We start from the raw sequence: 21577 nt of genomic DNA, 5'->3' as shown, positions 1-21577 counted from the left end.
AAGTGCTTGACAAGTGAATACTCGCTTAAAAAAAAATAGCTGACAAGGTGAGCTTACCTTCAGATTTGATAAAATCATTTATATTTTCCTGTTGACGAAATGATGTTTCTATAACAGCATCTCCTCCATTCCCAAAATTAACCTTGGTTGAATAGCCCCTGGACTCCGCAGTAGTAACGCTTCCCAGTTTGCCGGAGTTTGGAAAGAGGCTTTTGTTAACTTTACTGACTTCACTGGCAGAAGGTAATAGGGGTGTTTCATTATTTAATGTAGATATTTTATCACTTTGCCTTATGGGAAAATCAGTGGTAATATCTTGGTCCTGGCTATTATTAAGTAACACGGAAGACTTCCAAACTGGCGTTTCCTCAACCCGTTTTACAGGTCTTAATTTCACTCCCCACAAGTTTTGTTCTGCGCTCTCACTTTCTGGAAGAAGTTCCGCTTCCTCTCCCAATAGGTACGGCCGTGGCTTTACAGGTTTATTCTTTAGTATACCGCGTGGCTGATCATTTTCAGATAAATCCCCATTTATTTGAACTACAGATAGAGATTCGTTTTTTTCTATTTCATTTTGTGTTTCTTTCGCTTTAGATTTAATTTCTGTAATAATAGCGTAATTAAGCTTAAGTTTATCATTAGAGTTGCTTTTATTCTCATCTATCTCCTGCGTTTTGGCCTCCCCGATGTTGTCACCGAACCTGGTCTCGGGAAGTTTAGACTTGTCGGTTTCCTTTTCTGTCGCTGTTCCTGCACTTCTGCGTCTTCTCCTAAAGTTGTTGGTAGATGGTGGCTTTCCTTCAGATTCCACTATATTAACTCTACCAGATTCAGCAGTAAAATGGACTTCAGTTTTACAAAACTCAACCTTTTTACTTTTTTTTTCGATGCTGTCTTCACTGTTGTCATCAACTTTGAAACCAATATTTGTTGCGGGAAAAAAAGTTTTTGTTACCGATACATTCTTAGGTTCGTATAAATCTCTTATTTCTTTTATACCATCAACCGCAATAGTGTGTCTTTTGGAAGGAAAGAGTCCTGTGTTATCTTTTGAAGAGCTTTCTGTTGAGGATTCAACACTAAGAGTAGTTCCCTCAGACAGCTTTCTGTAGAAGAGTTGTTTGTTATTAGTTCCATATGGGGATTCTTCGGATTTGATAGCTGAGGAGATTGTTGAATCTGACAAAAAGTCGTTTTGTTCACTATTAATTTTTTCATCCTGTAATTTGTACTTATTTACACCATTCTGAATATTGGCAACAAAAGATTTCCTATTTTTTTGTAACCAATCTTCGAACGTTTCACGTTTTTCAGTTTTCCCAAGACTTGAACCGGTGCGACCATTACAATTTGTCATATTGCCATTGTTTGATAATGAATTTACAAGTTCCGACGATTGACAAATTCCACTGTCAGTAGATGATTCAATATTGTTTTTGTCGTGACTAGTTAAAGAATTATCTTCACTTTTATTTCCAACCTTTTCAAAACCATACGATTTTCTCCTCATATACCAGTCATCACTTCGACTAGAAGAAGCGTTGCTCATTTTGGATACTCGGGATTCGAGACTGTTCGATCCGCCGGGATAATTTTGTTTCTGTTCATTGAGGGCGTTCAACATCGCCTCCATCCCGAATACGTAGGAGCGCACGCGCGTCACTTTTGGCTCAGCTGGGGAATTATCTTCTTCTTTTGGAGGATTAATTTCAGCTTCAATGCCGTCATCTCTCTCTGTCGATCGCTTACATTCTCCAGCCCCGTCATTTTCCACTGAAAATGTTTTCAAACGTCCTCGAACCTCATTTAACGTTTCGAGGCTAATAAAGCTCTTTGTTTTGAGAGAACTCGGTTTAATAATAAATGAATCGAATTTGTCAGTTTTTGCACTCTCCGATTCTTCTTCTCGGATAACACTATTTTCCGACGATATGGTGGAAAACATCGACGGGCTGTGGAAAAGGTTTTTTGGAAAAAGGGCAACATTTTGAACATTTTCTAACTCTCGCTTTATTCTACTGACACTACCCCAGTTGTCGGGCAGATCCAGGGCCTTTCCTACGGTCGGACTCCGTCGCGGGAACTGGAGCGATCTTCGTATTTTGGACGACCTTCGCCATTCTTCTAGTTGTTCTGTCTCGTCTTTGAAGATGCTGTCTTTTTCCGGACAGCTATCGTAAAAGCTCTCTTCGGATTCGTTATCTGGATAATTAACTTTATAATTTGTTCCCGAATCTTTCTTATCATCAGAGTCCATTGAAAGTTTATCACTATCACTCTTCATTTCCACAATGTCCACGCTCCCCGATGTCGACAGCTTGGAGACACCGTCGGCCACAATCGACGGTGAGGAGAGCCCCTCCAGGGCGGCCGCGGCGGGAGCCCTGCCCCGGGAGGGAGGCCGGCGCCCCCCGAGGGCTCCGCTGCGCCCCACACTGGAACGCTCCCTCTGGGAGCTAGTATCCAAGGGGTTCACTGACAACTACAAACAAATTGAAACTATTGATATCAAATGGATATATTAAAAGATTAATCATGTAAAACTTTATATTAAATTTCTTATACCCTACAATACCTACACTGAGAAAATATAATGAAAAGAGATTAGCCAAAAGAGTTTCAATTTCACTTCAATTTTATAAACTGCTCCTTTTTGATTATTGAAAAGAAAATGTTTGTAAAACATTGAATCATGTAAACTAGGATTGGATAGGGAAAAAATGTAAATAATAAATTAGGTACTGGATTTTACTTGAAATGTATTGCAACGGAGAAGGAAAACATTTTGGAGCATTTGGACGTACTCTAAATATAGTTGATTAAAGTTAACTAGTATAAAAAGAAGCATAAAAATAAGAAAGTATTTTCAGGAGTTGCCTAGTAGGTGGTATAAAGAGGCAGTTCAATGGCTTTTTTTATTTGTTTAAAGAATATTAAGCTAAGCCAAAATATATTTTTTTAAAATTTGATGTATTGTATTATCAGCGCGATGATTTTTTTAAATATCTGAAATTACTTCGTGTTGGTCGTCTCAAGTTCTCTTTCGCTTCTTCTCGTTCAGTTCTGCCGATTAGTCGACTGACTTACCGTAAACGGAATATCTTTCATAACTCTCTTATCATTGGTTGATTCATATGAACTAGTACCGTCGTTCAATGTAGTTTTTAATAAAATAAATTTTATTATTTTTTCGTACATTTGCCGCACAATTTGATGCTCTAATTTTTACCGCGTGTAATAAAACATTTTCATATCAAATTTCTCGTAGAACTGAACTTCCTCATTCAGCCAGATAATTTCACCCACATCAATAAAGGTTTCTGCTCTTTTACTTCACAAAAGTCAACAGATGAAGGAGTTGAAGAAATGTGAATGTTTAAACATAGGCAGAATACTGAAAATTCTTAATAACTTTAATATAATAGGAAGAGAAATTCAGCCTCGTCGACTGGATTCCATTTTTATCGAGATGGGTAGCGAACTTCTACAATATTCCTTCCTCAGAAGGCGGGTAAACGATGTTCGTCGATCACCTGGAGGTCGTCGAAGTGTCGGTGGCCCCGCGTGGAGGTGGAGGAGGTGTGTGACGTGGTGACGGTAGCGCGCAGCACGCGCAGCACGCCGGGCGCGCGCGCGCTCAGCACCTCCACCTGGCGCTGCGCGTGCACGGCGTGCCCGCCCGATCGCAGCGCCACTCCTGCCACCATCTGCGAAGAAAAATACATCAGTCATTTTCACGCCAGAATTTAGAACGTCGTGATCCAGTTTGCGCTTCCAAACTATACGGTGCCAGTTGGAGAACAACAAATTGGAAAAGAGGCCGCCATTATTGTAATATGATGGATCCTCATGATAATACAAACACTTTACATTGGTTTGTTTCAGTCAAGTGAGAATGTTAACGGAATCTTATAAGAATCAATTAAAAACCCCTTTAATAAAGATACAGAAGTTAAAAACTTACATATTAATATGACGGAAATATTTCACATTAGGAAAGCTTTGATCAATAATCAAACCACCTTTCAATATTGCCCGTTCTGGCCGCTATACGATGTTCCATTGTAATGGTCACCCTATACCTATTTAACTCACGCCCCTCCCTTCATCCCCTCTCTCTTTTTTCAACTATTTCTCTGACAACATAAAATATATTAATGTTATTAAAATGCATGTCGTGGTGGTTTTACATTTTTGTGTAACAACTATGGTGAAGGTGTATAGTGGGTTTTGTATGTTAGTTTAATTGGTGTCCTGACGAAGAGACGGGTACGTCTTGAAACCGGTAGAAACAGAAAAGTCGGTAAGTGGTTATTTGCAAATATTTTATAACATTAGGTAAAATGTTTAATCACAAAGTATTAACTTTATCAGCTTAGCATTAGCTTTAAATATTAATAATATCGATAGAATCTATTTTTTAAAAGTTCTTTAAGTACCCTTATACAAGTCCCAAATTTCTAATCCGCGTTCAAATTCAAATTACGAGCAACTTCTAATTTTATTTTTTTCTTGTACAAATTGTTTATTGATCAATTCTGTTTATATTTTTTTAAGTTCAAACTGTTCCCTATTATGATTTGTAATAATTGTGTCATTGAAAGATGTATGTTTAAATTAATTCTTTATTTTTTTACAATAAATTTGTCTTACATTTTTAGGTTTATGTAAAATATTTTGTCATTATTACTTCCGACGTTTAATTTTAAATTTTAATAGTTATAATTTATCATTAATATAAGATTAAGTTTGTTAATATTTTGATTATTTTGTTGCAATTTTTCTAGTTATTAAGTTCTATATTCCTTCTAATTTTAATGTAAGTTTCAATTTTCTGTTAAATAGGCACTATCAGGTTTTGGTGGGTTTTTCTGTTAGTGCCTATTTCAATTTATGTTGAAATTTTTATTGGTTTGGATATGTGTTTATTATTACAATTGATATTTTGATGTTATTCTTGTACTTATATTTTTCTTGTCTTGTGTTTGTATCTAAATTGTTATTCCTTTATGTTTATGTTTTTCTTATGTTTATAAATGTAACTTGTTTTTGGCCGATGTTATCAAGTTTTGGTAGAAGCCCCTAATCTATGGCCCTAATAAAGGAAAAAAAAAGAAATAAAAAAACTCTTTTTCACTTAGATTCGCTGACAAAACGTCGCGTTGTTTTAGAAAAGAAAATCTATCTATAAAATAATTTAAACAATGTACCTTTTGATGAAAATAATTATTGCAAAAACACATGTACTGTGTAATACTTCGTGTCTTGATGCTTAAAATCCCCGAATCTGTCAAACCAAATCATCTAAAAGGTCTACAGTTTTAAATGCCCGGGTGGTATTCTGGATCTTCTCTACCCCTAAGTAATTAATTTGAAGAATTTTATTATTTTAAAGTGACGACACTTTGATCCACATAATGGCCACACCGATGATGAAACGTCAACAAATATGAACACGTGAGAATACCACCCCTGGGAGTATATGTTACAGAAAATGACAGCTTCCAAAAAGAACTGGGAGTGCGGCTAGGAGTAGCAGGCGCCACATTCAACAGTATGAAAGAGATCGTATATTTACTCGGTGAAAACCAAATGCCGCCTTTATAACGCCTTCATAACACCTATTCTCCTCTACGGATGCGAATCGTAGCACCTCACTAGAGCCCAAAACAGCAAAATTCAGAGTTTTGAGAATAGGTATCTCAGAAGAATCTCGGGTGTGGGGTGGTTTGACTTTGTAAGGAATGAAGTAATAAGAGAACAAACGCAGCAAACTCCGGTAACAACTGTCGTCAAGCGGTTAGCTAAGCCATATACTGCGTATGCCTCCCGAGAGCCTTAACCACGCTCGCCTACTTCACAAGGCATCAGCTTCTCGACGTCCTGGACGTCCACTGCTGACTGTTCATCGGCAGTTCATGTCAGAACTTTGGGACGAGAACCTGACTTGGGAGGACGCAAAGGAGTTGGCAGGCGATAAAGATGTATGGTAGCTCTTTGTGGATACCATATGCTCCAACTAGGAAGCGGAAATGGAACGAAGATAATGATGACCTTTTGATGATGGATTTTTCTTTTAGATATTTTTTTATTTTTAACAAAAATAGAAAATTATTTATTTTATTTTTAAAATACATTTAAGTGTATTTTGTTGAAATAAAATTATGTAATCTCAATTAGAAATTAAAAATACTCTTAAAAAAGAAAAATCCCCCTAACGACGTTATGCAATACAACCTACAATAATTATTGATTTATAGCAGTGTTTTTCTTCCTGGTACTTGTACCAATATTGCATTGTGGATTTTACAACAGCGCCAGCCAGCGGTATAATATTGATAGCGCCCGAATAATGGGTTTTCTACCCGTAATGACATTTAATTCGATATACTCGTATGTACGTATTATATTTCCAAAGTTCAAAAGCGAACTTCGATTTATTATTTTAAAATCGCGCATATTCTAATCGAATTTATTTAGAGGATAAACTAGTTACGTAGGCAGCATCGTGATGCAGCACACAGCAGGCACTTCAAATGGAGAATGGGGAAGACAAGTTTATCCGTAAATAATTGTACCTGCATCTACCTATCGCCCAGCGATCTTACCTACCGCCGTTTTCATTGAAAGGATATGAATCAATTACTTTTTAAATTTAATTTTGATGTTAAAACTTTATTGTTGTTTCCTTGGGTCTAGAAAAATGACAAAATATGTTTATTTTATATTTAGTTGGAATCTTTTAGACAATAAGCTTTATCTAGGTAGGTACCATATGTATTTTACTATAAGTATTTTTTTTAATGCGAAATAGGCATCAGATTTTTGGTGAGTTTTTTCTGAGAGTGCTTGTTTCCATTTAGGTTTAAAATTTTATTTGTTCTTGTAATACAATTTGCATTATTTTTATGTTTGTGTACATATTGTTACGCATTGTCTTTTCTAGTTTTGTTATGCCTATGATTAATTGTAATTCGTAAATAAGTAAGTAACCTGTTTTAAATCGATATTATCATGTCTCGGTAGAAGGCCTCGATAAAGGAAAAAACAAACTTACCGCCAAAAAAATAAACTGGTAAAAAAAATAAATGCAATACCTACCTAATGCGCACTCTAAACAGCTGTTATTCCCAACCATATAGACCCAGAGAGGTAGGTACTGCAATACACAATACATAGGTAGGGAAAGTACGGACAAAATGACACGGTGGTTTTATTTTGATCGATTGATTTTGAGCTACGACAAATGCAATACCAGAGCATCTCAAAATTATCTATTAGGAAGTGCTGAGTGTAAGAAGAAAATTTTTCAAAATTAGAAAAGAAGTACGATTTTGACTTATTAAACGTCTCAGCTCTCCGCTATAAACGGAAGTTGAGTCTCATTGATAATGATAATATTTAGCCTCTTTTTTTTAAAAAAAAGAGGACTTCGAGGACTGAGGTTTTTCAAGTCGTCGACCCCGGCTCGTCCTGACCCCGGACCTGCCACGCCGCCCGACTGTGGAGAATCAGCCCAAGTCAAGTGATGTAATAGAGACTGACACCCCGAAGCCCGCGTATTTCGCATCTTTCATACTTTTGCGATATTTCATTTTACCCATATATGTCATTTTGACCGTACTTCCCCGACAGGTTATTCAGATCACACAAACATAATGTTTAATGTCGGTAGTAGTTGCATTAACGTGACAATGGCATGACTTTTACTTTCTGGCCGTGATTAAATTATTGTACAAAATATCTGTATAAGTATACCTAATATATATGATAGTATTGAGGTTCCAATCTCTCTAGACTCATTTACTCGTATACGTCCTATGTAGGTACACGGTAAAATATGTGTACACATATAGGATATAGGTATTTATGGCTGCAAAGACGGTTGCTGTATCGGGCGACATTAAGGAGGCTCAATGTTTGACGAAACATTTCTTTAAAGTTCTCATGATGTACGCAAACATTTTAAAGTTCTCATGATGTACTCAAACATTTTAAAGTTCTCATGATGTACGCAAACATTTTAAAGTTCTCATGATGCACGCAAACATTTAAAATTTTGGAGCCATTTTTAATTAGTTAATAACTGTTCGCATCATGGTCAAATGGTCCACGCGTTTGTCTACCTTGCAAGAGGTTTCGGGTTCGATCCTGACAACATGGTTGACATGTTTTTTTTTAATAGACTAAAATATTTATGCATAGTCCCTTAATGGACATTTTTTTACAATATACATAAGAGGTTAAACAGGGTATTAAAAAAATAATTAATTATTACATAGCAATGAAATACATATTAACAATAAGAATAGTAAACAAAAATCCCACAAAGGCATGGCCTGTTCGTGAGTATACAAGAAATGTTTATGAATTTTTTGCTACTGTAATAAATAGACAGGAATAATATTTTTGTATAAATTATTTTATCCATCTATCTATTTATCTTATGAAAGAGAAAAGAAAATATTCTGTAAAACATTAGAATGTACTTTTTTATTTGATTGTAATTAAAAAAAGAAATAAAAAATAGTAAAAAACCTAAAAATATTCCTTATTATAAAAGGGCAACAAAATATATAATAGAAAAAAAGTTAATATCTTAAGTTTGAATCCAGGATAATGCGTGTTTTTTAAAAGAAGGAAAATTTTGAAAGTTTAGGATTGACGGATATTATCAGTAAAAAAATTTGGGCCTATAAAATATGCATGTGCTAGCCTCGTTTTACAATGTGGTATTTCTAGCACACGATTCCTTCTTAGACTTGATCTATTTTAATTAATTGTAAATAAATTTTGGTTCTTAAATATATATTTTAAACATTGAAAACAATATATTTGTCTTATTTCCCAAAGTTGAGCTTCTTGGAACAATTGGAAAGAGGGAAAAGGGCGATTTTTGTAAAGTTTTATTTTAAAGATAAATTTTTGAACAATTTCTAATGGTTTAATATGGTTGTTAAAAGCTCCCCCTCATCCAATTATTCCATAGGAAAGCGATGATCGTACAAGTGCATAATATACAATTTTAATAGTATTTAGTTGGGCGTAAATACTTAAGCGTTTGAACACATAGGTTAAATATTTTTTTTTTTTAACACTTTATATACATATAACGGCGGGCATATTGCCATAAGGCAATTTCTTCCTACCTACCCAAGGCGTTCAGTTTGAGAAAATTACAAGTACATGGGCATATTGAATCTTATGATTTTATACAAAATTAAAAATATAAAAAATGAACACTATATTATGAAGAAAGGAGAGGGGATGGGAAAGAAAGAAGAAGGATAAAGGAACAACTTGAAAAAATATTAAAAAATATCTTTGTTTATCAATAATTACTTCAAGATGATTAGTCCATTTAAATTGACAGTCAATAATTACTCCCAGGTATTTAATGCACCTTTCAGACTTAATTTTTTCGATTATATAGATATGTCAAGATTACAATATTTATTATAAAACATTACATTTGATCGCATTTTTAAACATTACATTTGAATCGTAAGACTGATCATCTCACCTTCATGCAACAAAAATGATCAAGAAGGTTCGGTTGGTGTACCGAAGCAGTGCCCTATGCACCATTAGGTGCGGAAAGAGAAAAATATGAAAAAACTCAATTAAGGATTTGTCGCACGATCAGTTCATGTTTTTTTAAATAAGCGTTGATTTAAATAAGTATTTGCATTTTTGTAAAAAAATTAGGCTAACCTGAATATTTCAATGTCGGGGCCGAGTTGTGATAGAGTGGGGTTAGAACCTCGGACTTTGTAAACCGAAGTTCGCGACACCGCCCATGGGGACCGCAAATAATAAATTACGTAATTGATGAATACATTTTTTAATCAGAATAAATCTAAATGTGACCTAGAGTTGCCAATATACCTATTGGCTATAATATACCATCTCTGCGTACTAAGTGATTGGGCTTGCGTACATTTTACAGTTATAATTCATTAACACCTCATTGTATGATGGATGTTGTTAAGTCTGTCTGTAGTCTGCAGTCTATACCTACCTACCTACCTACTACCTGCCTGTAGCCTGTAGGTAGGTACGGTATTATAACATAACATTACAGTAGATAGGTATACCAATATATGAGTGTACAGTGCACAGTACAGCGGAGTCACACGACCATCGCTGTTATTGTAGGTGATAGGGCTGGGCTACCCACAAATCTTGCCTCAATCCTCCATCGGTTTACATATTCATTTATTTTATTGGATTTTGATTTCTCTTTTATTTTTGTTTAGTACAATTATATTTTGTAGCTTTTTTGTTCAATCTACTCGGGTCTGTTTGAAGATATACTACTTTTAAAAACTTTTAGCTTTGCATATATTGATTTAATATTTTTTATAATCCGAAGGATGTTTTTGAATGAAAATGCAATGTTATATTATGTGTTTATTATTTTTTTGTTTACCAAAAACGTATTTTTGAAATTTATTTTTTGGCTTAGTTTAATAGTCTATTAACAAATAAAAAAATAAAGTAAGACACTGAACTCTCTCATTGTCATGGTCAAACATGTCGCGTTTTTGTAAAAACATATTGTTTAAAAAAAGTATTTTCAAAATTTCTCCGAAATATCCATATTGATTTTGAAAATACAATTTATTTTTTAATGTTAAACTCATTTGTTTTTATCGGTATTCATAGTATGTGATATTTCCCTATTGTAGTTGGTCGAATAGTCGACCATCTTCAAATAGTCGATTTCGTCGTCGAATAGTCGATTTTATAGAAAATGCTTTGTTTTACATTGGGTGTAGTGATAAAAATATCCAGTTAATCTAAATGAACACGTCACAAAACGTTGCCTTGCAAAAGGCTTATGATTCCGTAAAACGCACGAGGATTTGCACAGAAGGGGCACGCGTGGGCCGCTGGAGCCGGCTGTTTATAGCTTTACATATAGGATACTATAAGTCGGAATACCGGCCGAATAATGGCCAGTGGCCAGCAAACAGTAAAGTTCTGCACGACATGCGACACGCGACGACGCGACACCCACGCCGCGCCGCCCGGGGGGAGGGCTGACCGCTGGCGCTGGCGCGCGGCACGGTGTAAGAGCACAGAGATAGAGTGCGGGACCACTGGCCCTGGTAACTGGTAACTGGTAACCTCGAGTTGTGCCTTAATGGCGTACTAGTCGATTAATTAGAGCTGGCGCGTCCGCAAAACTTACACAAACGCATTTAAAATCTACAGCGTTGATTTTAAAAAGGTAATATAAACTTTGCTATTTTAAAGAAAAATCCGTGTTGGATTAGAGGGTTGCGTACATGAAAAAATATAATAGGTTTAGAAAATGTAATATATTAACTATTTTTTACACAAGCTTATTTTTTGTTTATAAATATTTTGTGTTCATCATTTTCGATAAACTAAATAATAAAAAGGCTAGTTTTCTGCCGTCATTTTCAGCAGAATTTCCTTTTTTTGGGAGCGACGCGTTATTAAATAAATAAATATCATTTTCTTACATGATTATTCCTGTTTTGCTCTAATCCAAAGGAGATTTTAAAAAAACACAGCAGGTTTGACAACAATGTAATATTAAGGTTTTTTTCAAGCAATATTCTGTGCATTAAAAATGTGTTCGTGTAAATTTTGCGAACGTGCCAGCGCTAGATAATCGACCTATACACGATTAGATTAAATGAAATAATATTTTTTTAAACCAGTGTTTTTAATAAATAGCTAAACATTTAATATATATTTTTATGTTTTGACTATAAAGAATCGCAGCGAAATTCAGACGAACGTAGAAGCACCTTGTGTACATTTCATTACCATATCATTAGCAACTAACAAAGTTAAAGTTGTCTATGTCACGCTCATAAGCGCGTCTGAGCGCGAGAGAGACAGATATTATTTTCATAATGCGTATGCCGTGCGGTGTCATACCATGAGCTTATTCACAAACGCTGCCCAATGGGTTTGTGTAAGTTTTGCGAACGCGCCAGCTTTAAATAATCCGCCAGTACCCCATCAGTAAAGGGTCTCCAAACTGAGGCCCACGCACTTCTTCATTCCGGCAAGTAGCTCAATCACAAATATCTATCGACGTGCTAATAAGCGACATGATAACAATTTCTCCCATGATTGTTTATCGTATTCGCGATCATAGTGGAACATCCTTGAACACCTATTATTAAATGTCAAAACATTTACGTTTCGCGGCGTATAATCCTGCTACGCAATCACATATTTGAATTTCATGAGTGTGAATATGAAAAACATTCAAAAACTGCTGTTTTAATTGATTAATTTATTATATATCATGCTATTTATTGCATTTAGACGGCGGTTGGCAAGCCAAATGTCAAGAAAAACAGTCACCATATTAATTGTATTTTTTTTTGTATTCGATACTCCTTACTATTTTCCAAATGCAATATATTGTAGTATTTTTTATAGTAAACGCCGATTTTTCGCGAATGAACTATTTATTTACGAGGAAAACAAAAAACAAACCGACACGAGCGTTGACTTAGAGATTACACACGCGTTGACTTGTGACTGCGATAACTTAAGCATGTTCATTATTGTTCATTGTGATCGCTCAAATGCTTAGCATGTTTTTAAGCACGTCGATAGTTATTTGTGATTGAGCTACTAGACAATGATTACATTATATAATATAATAATAATCACGGTTTATTAACAAAAAATACAATGTCTTTATCTACTACATACACACTTAGGTAATAAATTTCTCTGGATTATGTCTAGTCTGCCTCACTAGGTACAACCTGTTTTAAGGCAGACATTTTTATGCAAAAATAAACAACAACATTACTACGTACTAGTTAATTTATTATAGAGAACATTTAAATATACCATTAATTATTTTAGAATGTTTTTGAGTAAGTTTTCCGATTTTTCTCTACCTAAATCCAGTAATAATTTATTATGAAAATTAAAGCATTCATTTTGCGGTCAAATATTTCACTATAGGGAAATACCGGGTTCTTTTTATGAAATACTGTTCAGTAAAAAAAATATTTTTGGTTGCTTAATTACCGCAAAATGGGTAATTCTATTGGCCACGTCCCTAATACGTCACGATTCATGTTTATTTGTTCCTGACCATTCATTTTGTTGAGAACATTATCACGAATCTTGACGTCACAACTATCAAGGCCAAAAATGTCGTGAAATTTTTTAATTTTTATGTATTTGAAAGCATTTTTCAACAATATCCATGTTGATTTTGAAAATACAATTAATTATTTTAAATCCATTTCATATATTTTTATCGGTATTCGCCGTATGTGATCTTTCCCTGTTGTATTATGGAAATAACATTGTGGTTATAATTAAGAAGATTTATGAAGTTGATCTTTTCAGATGATACTTGTAATGTAATGTATTTATTTAGATAGTTGTTTAAAAAAACCTAAATAACAAGTTTTAACTTACATTGTAATCAATATGCATTATACAAATTTATTAATAAAATTAATTTTGTTTATGAATTTTTTTATATTTCCCATTCTTCGTCACATTGAATAATTTGAGCAACTTTGTGTGAGTCATCTCTCTGTTTCTGAAGTTCACACAAGGATTGTGTAAACCATTATTTGATGGTTTTCTAAAATATTATTTTTTTAGTAGTCATGATATTGTCAATTACTTTCATCACAAAACGATCTTCTCAATAATTTACTTCACGTGTTACTTTCAAATGTTTACTTTCTCCATACTGTGCATGTAGATATCTTATTCCGGTGTTAGCTCACATCAAAAAAGATTTTTAACAATTCAATAAAAGCGAGAGTTCCTCTTCACATTGAAATGTCGGTGGTTGATGATTCAAACACAAAAATGGCGGCCAGTATCCAATGCATTAATAAAAAAGTGAACGCCATTTCATTTTACAATAACATCCACAGGATCTTATAAGACATGTAAAAGAAAACCAAATAATCTAAAAAACGAACTTGTCATCGACAAAAGGCATTCATTAGTTGGGTGATTAAGGAATGATTATCACAATGAAATAGATTTTTGTAGGTAAAAATACGCGTCATACATTGAATTAAGAATAGTCTAGGAGCGTAGAATCATATTTGAATACATCGAACTGTGTCCAAAAATCCCTCCACTTTAATAGTAATATTGCACGATAGGAAAAAATATAATCATAACACAAATGCAAGGTAAAAAAAAAAAGCAATCTGTTAATTTCTCTAAAATTTTATTGTGCACGCGGAAACATTGATTGACACAACGTAGTAGATAAGTAAAGGGTCATTCAATAAGAGTAATTAAATTAATGAACTTAGAACTTAGAATATAAAACAAATATTATTTTACATAAAACATTTTCATATCATGTTAAATAATATTTGATGTTTTAAAGATAATGTCAGTCAAATGTCCACCACGGCGTTGTTTAATCCGAGGTCTAATTTTTATTAGCACTCTCATTAGATGAGCAAAGTAGGGTAAAAAAAATTACTACCCTAGCAACATTAACAAAATGTCCATTTTGTTTTCTTAGACAATCTGACAGATGAAAAAATAATTCAATTTTTAAGAAATGCATTTGCTACTTACACGTGCATTTGTTAATTACACATAAAATGAGATCCCATCCTGTTTCTTTAAGATCCCAGCAATATTTCTACACTTTAAAACAACACAACCCGGCATAGTTGAATTCAAATCGGGAGTTGCGTACTGAGCGACGTCTACAAAGAAACTAATGGGTCAAAACGTAAAACTACTCTTTTAAGAATAGTTTAGTCGCCTTTTGTTTGATGCGCAGATGCGGTTTCGAGACTATTATTAATTCTGTGGTGTCATATAAGATGCTCATTACTTAAGTTGAAGATATTTTTATTTATTTTCGAAAATTATTTTTCGCGTGAATTTTTTTATAAAGGGTTTTTCACTTGGCGATTTTGACGGCCCGTGGCGGCCATTTTGTTTTGATGACATCCGTCAAATATTTTTTTTTATTATTCAGTTACTTATGCCAAATCACAATAGCAAGTTACACAATTAAACATCACGTTCAAATGATAAAATCAAGAACTCGGCCTTTCGTAGCCTTCAACTTGGCGAATATTGCGTCGGGACTTAGGCCTCCTACACCCGTACAAGATCCAACTGACCCAGGAGCTTAAAGTTCATGATCATAGACAACGCCGTTTGTTCGCTGACTGGGCTTCAAATCGTTTGGAAGACGACTTCAACTTTTGCCGAAAAATAATTTTTGGCGACGAGGCGCATTTCTAGATGAATGGCTGTGTTAACAAGCAAAATAGTCGTATATGGGACGACACCAACCCACGCGAGGGTCACCAGGTGATAATGCATCCTCAAAAAATTACGGTTTGGTGTGGATTTTGGGCCGGCGGCATCATTGGCCCGTACTTTTTCGAAAACGATGTTGGTGAGGCGGTCACCGTCAACGACGAGCGCTGCTACAAAACGATGATTACCAATTTCTTATGATCCAAATTGAACCATATAGACCTAGACGACATCGGGTTCCAGCAGGACGGCACTACGTGCCACACAGCGGACGCCACGATTGACATTCTGGATGAACGATTTGAGTGTAAGGTTACCTCTCGCAGGGGTGATCTGAATTGGCCACCAAGGTCATGCGATTTGGCCCCGCTAGACTTTTTCTTGTGGGGTTTCTTGAAGTCACAGATCTATGCAAATAAACCACATTCGACCGATGCCCTAAAGATGAACATAACACAGGCCATCGCTCAAATTCAGCCGGATGTACGCGGAAGTCATTGAAAATTAAACCACTCGGACCCGTGCCACCGTAAGAAGCCGAGGCGGGCATTTAAACGATGTCATATTTCACACTTAATGGCACATATGGGCCTTTTAAATAAAAAATAAAAAAGAATTTAGTTAATACCTCACACACAACTTGTTTTATTTCATTTTAACATCTACCCGCCCTTATTAAAAAACCATTTACTAACACAATCATTTCCTTGTACCTATATTTTGTTGTTAGATATATTATTTCGTTTACACTGTGTAACTTAATGTTATTTTGAGCATACTTAACATATCTTGAATTAATGAACTGTTTATATACCAATCCATGACGGTTTTTTTATTAACCTTTCGATTGGTTTAAATTATAAAAAAAGACAATTGAATTAAAAAAAAACAAAAATGTGTATTAATTTAGCTAAGTGTTACGTAGGTGTCATGTTTCGATGAAAAACTTATTAAAAATACAATTGATACACTGCAGTAAAAGTACATACCGCCAAACATTGTAAAACGGAAAATGTGGCCCTCGGAGGAAAGCATTCGGAGTTCGGAGCATATTCGGAGACTCGTGGTACAGAATGTCAACAGACGGAAAGTTATTGTTTATTTTATTGTCATCGCTAAGAACTTATTCAGCTAATCGTATCGCGGCTGTTACTGTCAGCTGCTGTTCGCTACGTCACCGTCACAGTCCGGTCGCATTAGAAATCCGCTATGAAAACAAATTGACTCAGCGATAATTTTTCAAGAAAGTAAAGACTAATAATTTTGGAGAAATTAACTTTGACTGAATAAACGCAGCCAATAAAACCGAAATCTATTCTGACAGTTTGTAAAACAAGTTCGAAAGTTGAATGTCAAGATTTGAGACTTGAGGGCATCAACTAAAGACTATTTCGAATAAGAATTAAAAATAACATATATATAATTTGCTTACAAACAATTTAATTGATATGAAAGCGCTCCTTCATAATTTTTGTAAGATAAAAGAAGCAATTAACTGTTTTATTATTTATTTACGATTATGCAATCGGTAAATTTTAGAAAACCTCTGCTTTAGAAAAGCCTCAACATTTTTTTTTTCGATGATAAGGGGATTGTTAAAAAAGTTTAAGGTATAACGCGGGCATCCACAGAAAGCTTATTATTTTTCATTTAATTCGTGGTATAAAATGGTGTAACATTTACTATTTTGTAGACTTATACTATACTTATCTTCTTAAAAAACGTAAAATGTAATTATATCCATGTAATTAGAACGATATCTCAACAGAGACGTTAAAATGATCACTGCTAGATAACTCAACTGAGATACAAGAATAGTGTTATTTGTCTCCAAATATTTAGACGTATTAAAAATATTATAATTAAACGTGCATTGCAATTAAATGTTAGAAGTCAAAAATTTGGTAGGCTTTCGTATTTACTTCTCAAAACTGCTCTTAATCTCTGTTGAAATATACATATTCGTCATAACTTCCCAGTGGTGCATTGGACACTGCACCGGTAAACCAAATGCAGCGTATTTTGATCTATCACAAGACGGTTATGCTTCAGGTAGCAGTGAAGTATTACAGTTCAAACAACATTTAATATCAATTTTTCACGTTCACCCTGCCTGCAGTAATCGAACCCAGGACCTTAAGAACGGTTGGCGAAAGCATCAATACAACACAACGAGGTGGACTTGTCTCCGCTCGATTTCCTTGGTTTTCACAGAGCAGCCATCGAGTCGAAAACTTATTTTTTAAATGTGTAGGTATTTTATAAAAATTAAAATAAAACAACTTTGTTTTTAGCCACTTTTTTATCTACTGACCGGTTTCAAAGTTACACAAGTTTCATCGAAGCGTAGTTTACTAATGAATCTTATCCCATTTTGTTTTAACAGTGTCTACTACCGAGTCACATCTACTTCGCTATCATCAAATATTAAACCTGCATTCTACACAACTAATTATATAGGAATATTGTTTAAAAATACTAAAGGTGAAGTTCCTAAATAGAATAAATCTGGCACAATACTTGTACGTCAATTAAATTGTAATGATTGCGATTCAATCTGCACTCGAAAAACTAAACGAAACTTTAAAATTGAAGTAAAAAAAACACTTACGGTGTCTGAATAAAAGAAAAACTGAATTCGCAAACCATATTATGATAGAAAATAATTATAATTGTAGTAGACACTGGATTAAATGTTCTTCGTGATGAAAATAAAATATTTAAATTAGACGACTTGAAAATCTTAGAAATAAAAAGAGAGATAATTGTAATATTTAGATTCAATAATGATTATTGAGTGTTCACATAAAAAACGTAAATATGATTTGTGGTCAAAGGTCATAACTCGTAACGCAGAGGTCAAGTGCCTATTATAATGTGTATCTATGTACTATCTACCCATGGCGTGGCTACTTGCAACTTGCAACTTGCAATACGGCTACACGTATTATATTACGAGATTAATTATTAACAGAAGCGCTACCGTTAAATTAATGCTCTTCCCGTTATGTAGGTAGGTACCTACTCGGAGCAAACTTTTTCCATAGGTTTAATGAGAAGCAGATACCCAGTACCCAGTACCCAGTACCCAGTCTCATTCCATAATAAATTCGAGCCATTTTTTTAATGAATCACCGGACTTTCCCAGATTTACCTGCCTTTAAACAAATCAATATAATCAAAAAGTATTTAAAATATACCAATTACATTATTTCGTTAGCAATATTTTGAGCGAGCGGTATTTATTTATTTTATTAATGTACACGGCACAAATGCCTTTTATAAACATAATAACATCAAAAATAAAAGTCTTATATTACAAAATTATGAAATAAACAAACAGGCAAACCATCACGCCTGTTCCCCATAAGGGTAGAAAGACAGGATAGAACGCCACATCACTCTATCTTTGCATATAGTCCTTGCTTTCTCTGCATTCATAATTATAAATCTTTATTAACCATAATATACGAAGTGATAAATACAAAATAAAACAATGATATACATAGTCAAATGGCGGACTTATTGCCACAAATATCTCCCTAAATTCCTTATAATTTCTATCCATTTATTTATTTTTAGTGGATTTTCAGAAACGATAAAATAATACTAACTGACATACATATATACATTTTTGAAAATCGAATTCCTACATAAAGTGCATCCCTGTTAGTAGAAGAGCAGAGTTTGACATTAGCAAAAACCTATATTTAAAAATGAATTATTTTATGTTTGGGAATTCATCTATAAATCAGTACCTAAGTACCTACCCAAATGAAATATTTGAATATTAATAATTTATCACGCGTACATAAGAATTATAATATATATAAGGCGGGTGATATTGCACTTTATTTTTCTTTGGAAAACAGCAAATCACACAATGACAAAACGAAAAGATTGAAATGTCGAAATGTCACTTAGTGTATAGTTTACCGATAATTCGAATTTCAAAACGACGTTTGGTTAACCAGCTAATAGCAGGCAAGCCGACTTTTGGGCAGGACAACGCCTGTCAGGTCCGCTAGTACATTTATATATATTTAAAGTGCATTTATTTATAATTTCTTTTTCAATTCATCGAAAGAGAAAGGAAAAAACCTTTGAGAAGGGAATATGTTAGTAATATGGAGTTTTAGGAATTTACAGGGCTTATGACCTGTCCCTCGGGAAGAGATTAGGTGAGATTATGAACAACAGAACAAATAAATAATAATAGAACAAATAGAAATCAACCCCGTGTTATTTTATCGTGCAGTGTGGAAGTTTACAGTAGTTTTAATCGGGTCCATAGGCAACTAACTCTCCGAACAAACAACGGTTGCCCTCTTGCTCCTCGCACTTGGCCAAATCACGTCCAATGTTCCTGGCGCGTTGAAAGTGAAAATTGTAGTTTGTATTATTTTATTTTATTTTATTTATTTGGATAACCAACAGCTATAATTAAATCATATTTATATAACAAAACAAATAACAAATAAGCCAATTACAGGTTTTCACAAGTAGCATCACAGTAAGTTAAAAAAGATTCTCGAACATAAAATGAATAGTAATTAAATGTAAATTTAAAAGAAAAGAAAAAAATACTACGAGTTATTTTGAAAGCAAACGCCGCACGTTATTAAGATTATTTTCAAATAAATCTATGTTAAATGATTTATTTATTATAGAAAGTTATCCGTGTCCAGGCGGATGAAGAATACAGAACTGTGTGAGAAATAGAACCAGGGTCTTGGACGAGTGTTTTTGACTGGATCAGGTAAAAATCTTTAATGAGGAAATCGAGTGGAAATTAACCTTACCTTCATGTAACTATTATTCCTCTGTTATCTGGTCTCCGCATTATGATGTTCACATCAAAAATATTGAATCAGTTTAACATCGATTTTAAAGAAAAATAGGCTGTAGGTTGGGCTTATCCAGTGACCAATATACGTATAATGTGAGTTAGAAACTAGCTTAAATATATCTTCTCTTTAAGACCGTCGAAATAAATCCGACCTTCCAGTTCTATTTTCTCAACTCAGTCTTTGATGCGCCTGAACTACTACATACTACATACTACATACTACATACTACATACTACATACTACATACTACATACTACATACTACATACTACATACTACATACTACATACTACATACTACATACTACATACTACATACTACATACTACATACTACATACTACATACTACATACTACATACTACATACTACATACTACATACTACATACTACATACTACATACTACATAACAACAATAAAATTAAATATCCCAACTAGAAACCTAAGGCAAAACTGACTCTTTCATACCGATAACCGTAGAGCTAACTATGGGTTACATTCCCCTATGCCCAGAATTCTCAGGTCTTGATTTCTTCGATAACAATTTGTCTTCTTTCAAACGATCACTGAATCAAATGCAATTATAAACACCTCTCTCTCGCTTCCACTCCCACAAAGTCTACTTTATACCATTGTGTCTTTCTACTTTCCTTCGTAATAATTTTGTATGTATAAATATGCTCTTAAAGTTGCCCATTGGGCGTATATATATATATATAAATAAATGTAACAGTTGGTCAAAATACGACGCATTTGGTTTACCAACGCAGTGCCATATGCAACACTAGATGCGGAAAGTGGCATGGTGATGGCGGTTATAGAAAACGTTACCTTGTTAAGTAGATTAATTCATATTTATATTCTCTCCGTTGACATTTATTATCGAGGCGCGATAGGCTAACACGAGATAGGCCCATTTCACACATATTGTATTTTTAATTACAAAAATAAAAAAAATAAAGTACCTCCTAATCTTTTACAGAATATTTTCTTTTCTCTTTCTTATACTACACAAAAATATTTTACCCTCTATTTATTACAGGAATAAAAAAAATCATAAACATTTCTTGTATAGCCACGAACAGGCCATGCCTTTATGGGATTTTATTGTTTGTTTATGTTGTTTCTGTATAATTATTCTTTTTTTTTAATAGTCTTTTTTACCCATTTTACCTCTTATGTATATTGTAAAAAAAATATATAATATTGTTTTTTTTTTTTTTTTAATTAACTTTAGTTACATACATCATCATTCCCTTTCCACATCTAATGGCGCATAGGGCACTGCATCGGTACACCAATTGCGGCATATCTTGATCATTTTTTGATCATTCTAGTGTTAATACATCCTTTAAAAAATAATATTTTACATCAACCATGTCGGGAATCGAACCCGAGACCTTTTGCATGGTAAGCAAACGCGCTGACCATTACACCACGAGGCCGCAAT

At 34.1% G+C, this 21577-nt stretch overlaps 1 protein-coding gene across 1 annotated transcript in view; it reads right to left on the bottom strand.

The window, feature by feature from the left end:
• The window catches only part of LOC148272469 (uncharacterized), a 67582-nt gene that overhangs the window by 5368 nt on the left and 40637 nt on the right, over positions 1-21577 (bottom strand). Inside the window, exons 3-4 of the mRNA XM_088240007.1 lie at positions 3534-3707; positions 58-2482 (exon numbers count right to left, since the gene is read on the bottom strand). Coding sequence (XP_088096133.1) covers positions 58-2482; positions 3534-3707 — 2599 coding nt within the window. The remainder of the gene's footprint in view (positions 1-57; positions 2483-3533; positions 3708-21577) is intronic.

This window comes from Micrasema longulum, unplaced genomic scaffold (assembly GCF_059751315.1).
Source record: "Micrasema longulum isolate JH-2025_06_02 unplaced genomic scaffold, ASM5975131v1 h1tg002326l, whole genome shotgun sequence".
Taxonomy (NCBI): Eukaryota; Metazoa; Arthropoda; class Insecta; order Trichoptera; family Brachycentridae; genus Micrasema; species Micrasema longulum.
This window is presented reverse-complemented; position numbering and strand designations above follow the sequence as displayed.